Here is a 2053-nt window from a genome sequence, read left to right on the forward strand (position 1 = left end):
CAGTACACTACATTACACTACAGTACACTACAGTACACTACAGTACACTACACTACAGTACACTACAGTACACTACATTACACTACACTACAGTACACTACAGTACACTACATTACACTACACTACAGTACACTACAGTACTGTACACTACAGTACACTACATTACACTACATTACACTACAGTACAGTACAGTACTGTACACTACAGTACACTACAGTACACTACACTACATTACACTACAGTACACTACAGTACAGTACACTACAGTACAGTACACTGCAGTACACTACAGTACACTACAGTACACTACAGTACACTACATTACACTACAGTACAGTACACTACATTACACTACAGTACACTACAGTACAGTACACTACATTACACTACAGTACAGTACACTACAGTACAGTACACTACAGTACACTACAGTACAGTACACTGCAGTACACAACAGTACAGTACTATACTGTAGTGTACTGTACTGTACATTACACTACAGTACAGTACTGTACTGTACAGTACTGCGAGAGAACGCAAAAGAAAAAACCCTCCATGTCCCCTCCAGGGCTCAGTAGCTTTCTGACTAATCAAGACTGAAATTATTTTTAAGGAAGCAATTGGCACGGTGCCAGCTGAAGTAAAAACACAAAATAATTGTCTAGTTTTTCTTTAGTACACACATAAAAAGGGCAAAGTGTGTGGAAAATAATTATTTAAGGCAACATAAATCATTGTTTTACATTTTACAGGTCTTATTCTAATATGGTGGATACTTGTGTGCACTTTGGACCGTCATATGTGGGAAATAAAGATACCAGTAATAATTTCTGTTTGACCTTTGGTCCAACATCTACTGTTGGTACAAGTTCATTAAAATCAACTAAATGCAGTTTGTTTCTGCTCTTAATCTCAGGAGCCCCTCAGAGGGAGGTTTACTTCATGGGTCTGATAGATGTTCTGACACAGTACGACACCAAGAAGAAAGCCGCTCACGCAGCAAAAACAGTCAAACATGGGGTGAGTAGCACAAATTACTGGCTCCAAGTGTTTTGATGTTTGAGCATTTCATGATATTGAAACAATCATGACATTTTCTAATCCCTTTTGTTTTCGTCTTTATTACAGGCTGGTGCTGAAATATCCACCGTTCATCCGGAGCAGTACGCCAAACGATTCCGTGACTTCATCGCAAACATTTTTGCATAACTTTCAAAATGCTGCCAGAAGTCGCTCCACCTGACAGCTAAAGTCTTTCACCGCAGAACAGCACAAATATCCGTACAGGGTTTATTATTTAAACCGGTGATGAGGCGAGACTAAGTTGTAGCAGTAAACTTTTATGCATATATTTATTTTTAAGATTGAAGCTATATTTCTGTAGGTATTAAGCACTCTTAAAGAGGTAGCTTTAAAGCAACAGTGCATCTGGAAACAAATTTTGATCAGTGTTGAAAGAGTTAAAATTATCAATAGTAAATGTTTTTTTTTATTTACATTGATTTGCATTCATAAAGTACACTTAGAATTAGGTCTATTTCCACATTAAATATAAAATGGTTAACTTTGCAACAAGAGATTTGTCTCCCCCCATAATTCAAACTTGTCTTGCAAACCTGTGAAAAGATGTTTCCACATGAATGGTTCCAACCAACTTTCTGTTTAGTAGTAATAAATAAACTTGTTTCTCTAATAATGATAGTTAACAAAACTAGAAAATGTAATAAGTTAGAGAGTAGACTGTATTACTCGTTTTTGGGTTTCATTCCTGACGTATGTGGTAAAAAGGTGTTTCATGTGATGTTTGTGTGGTGGGGTATAAAAAAAGCACTGATTCTGGATTTGTGGGCCGATACCGATTTTCTATTCTCGTACAGCTCTGACCTGCCAGTCCTAATTTCTCTAAAACTAAAGGTAACAAAATTATTTTTGTTGAAAGATTATAATAATAAATATAGCTTTAACTGCTGAAACTGACAGAGCGTTGTATAATATTATTAAAAATATTAATATCGGTGGCTGTGAAAACAAATTTGGTTTTTAAATGTAAAG

At 35.9% G+C, this 2053-nt stretch overlaps 1 protein-coding gene across 2 annotated transcripts in view; it reads left to right on the top strand.

Annotated features, from left to right (window-relative positions):
* The window catches only part of LOC119417430 (phosphatidylinositol 5-phosphate 4-kinase type-2 gamma), an 80480-nt gene extending 79050 nt beyond the window's left edge, over positions 1–1430 (top strand). The window contains exons 8-9 of one of the 2 annotated variants that reach the window (XM_037684636.1): positions 918–1021; positions 1130–1430. In XM_037684636.1, the coding sequence (XP_037540564.1) occupies positions 918–1021; positions 1130–1210 (185 nt within the window). In that variant the 3' untranslated portion in view covers positions 1211–1430. The remainder of the gene's footprint in view (positions 1–917; positions 1022–1129) is intronic. The other variant, XM_037684637.1, reaches the window with a different exon arrangement.
* Positions 1431–2053: the final 623 nt, after the last annotated feature.

Source organism: Nematolebias whitei, chromosome 11 (genome assembly GCF_014905685.2).
Source record: "Nematolebias whitei isolate Nwh7 chromosome 11, NemWhi1, whole genome shotgun sequence".
Lineage (NCBI taxonomy): Eukaryota > Metazoa > Chordata > Actinopteri > Cyprinodontiformes > Rivulidae > Nematolebias > Nematolebias whitei.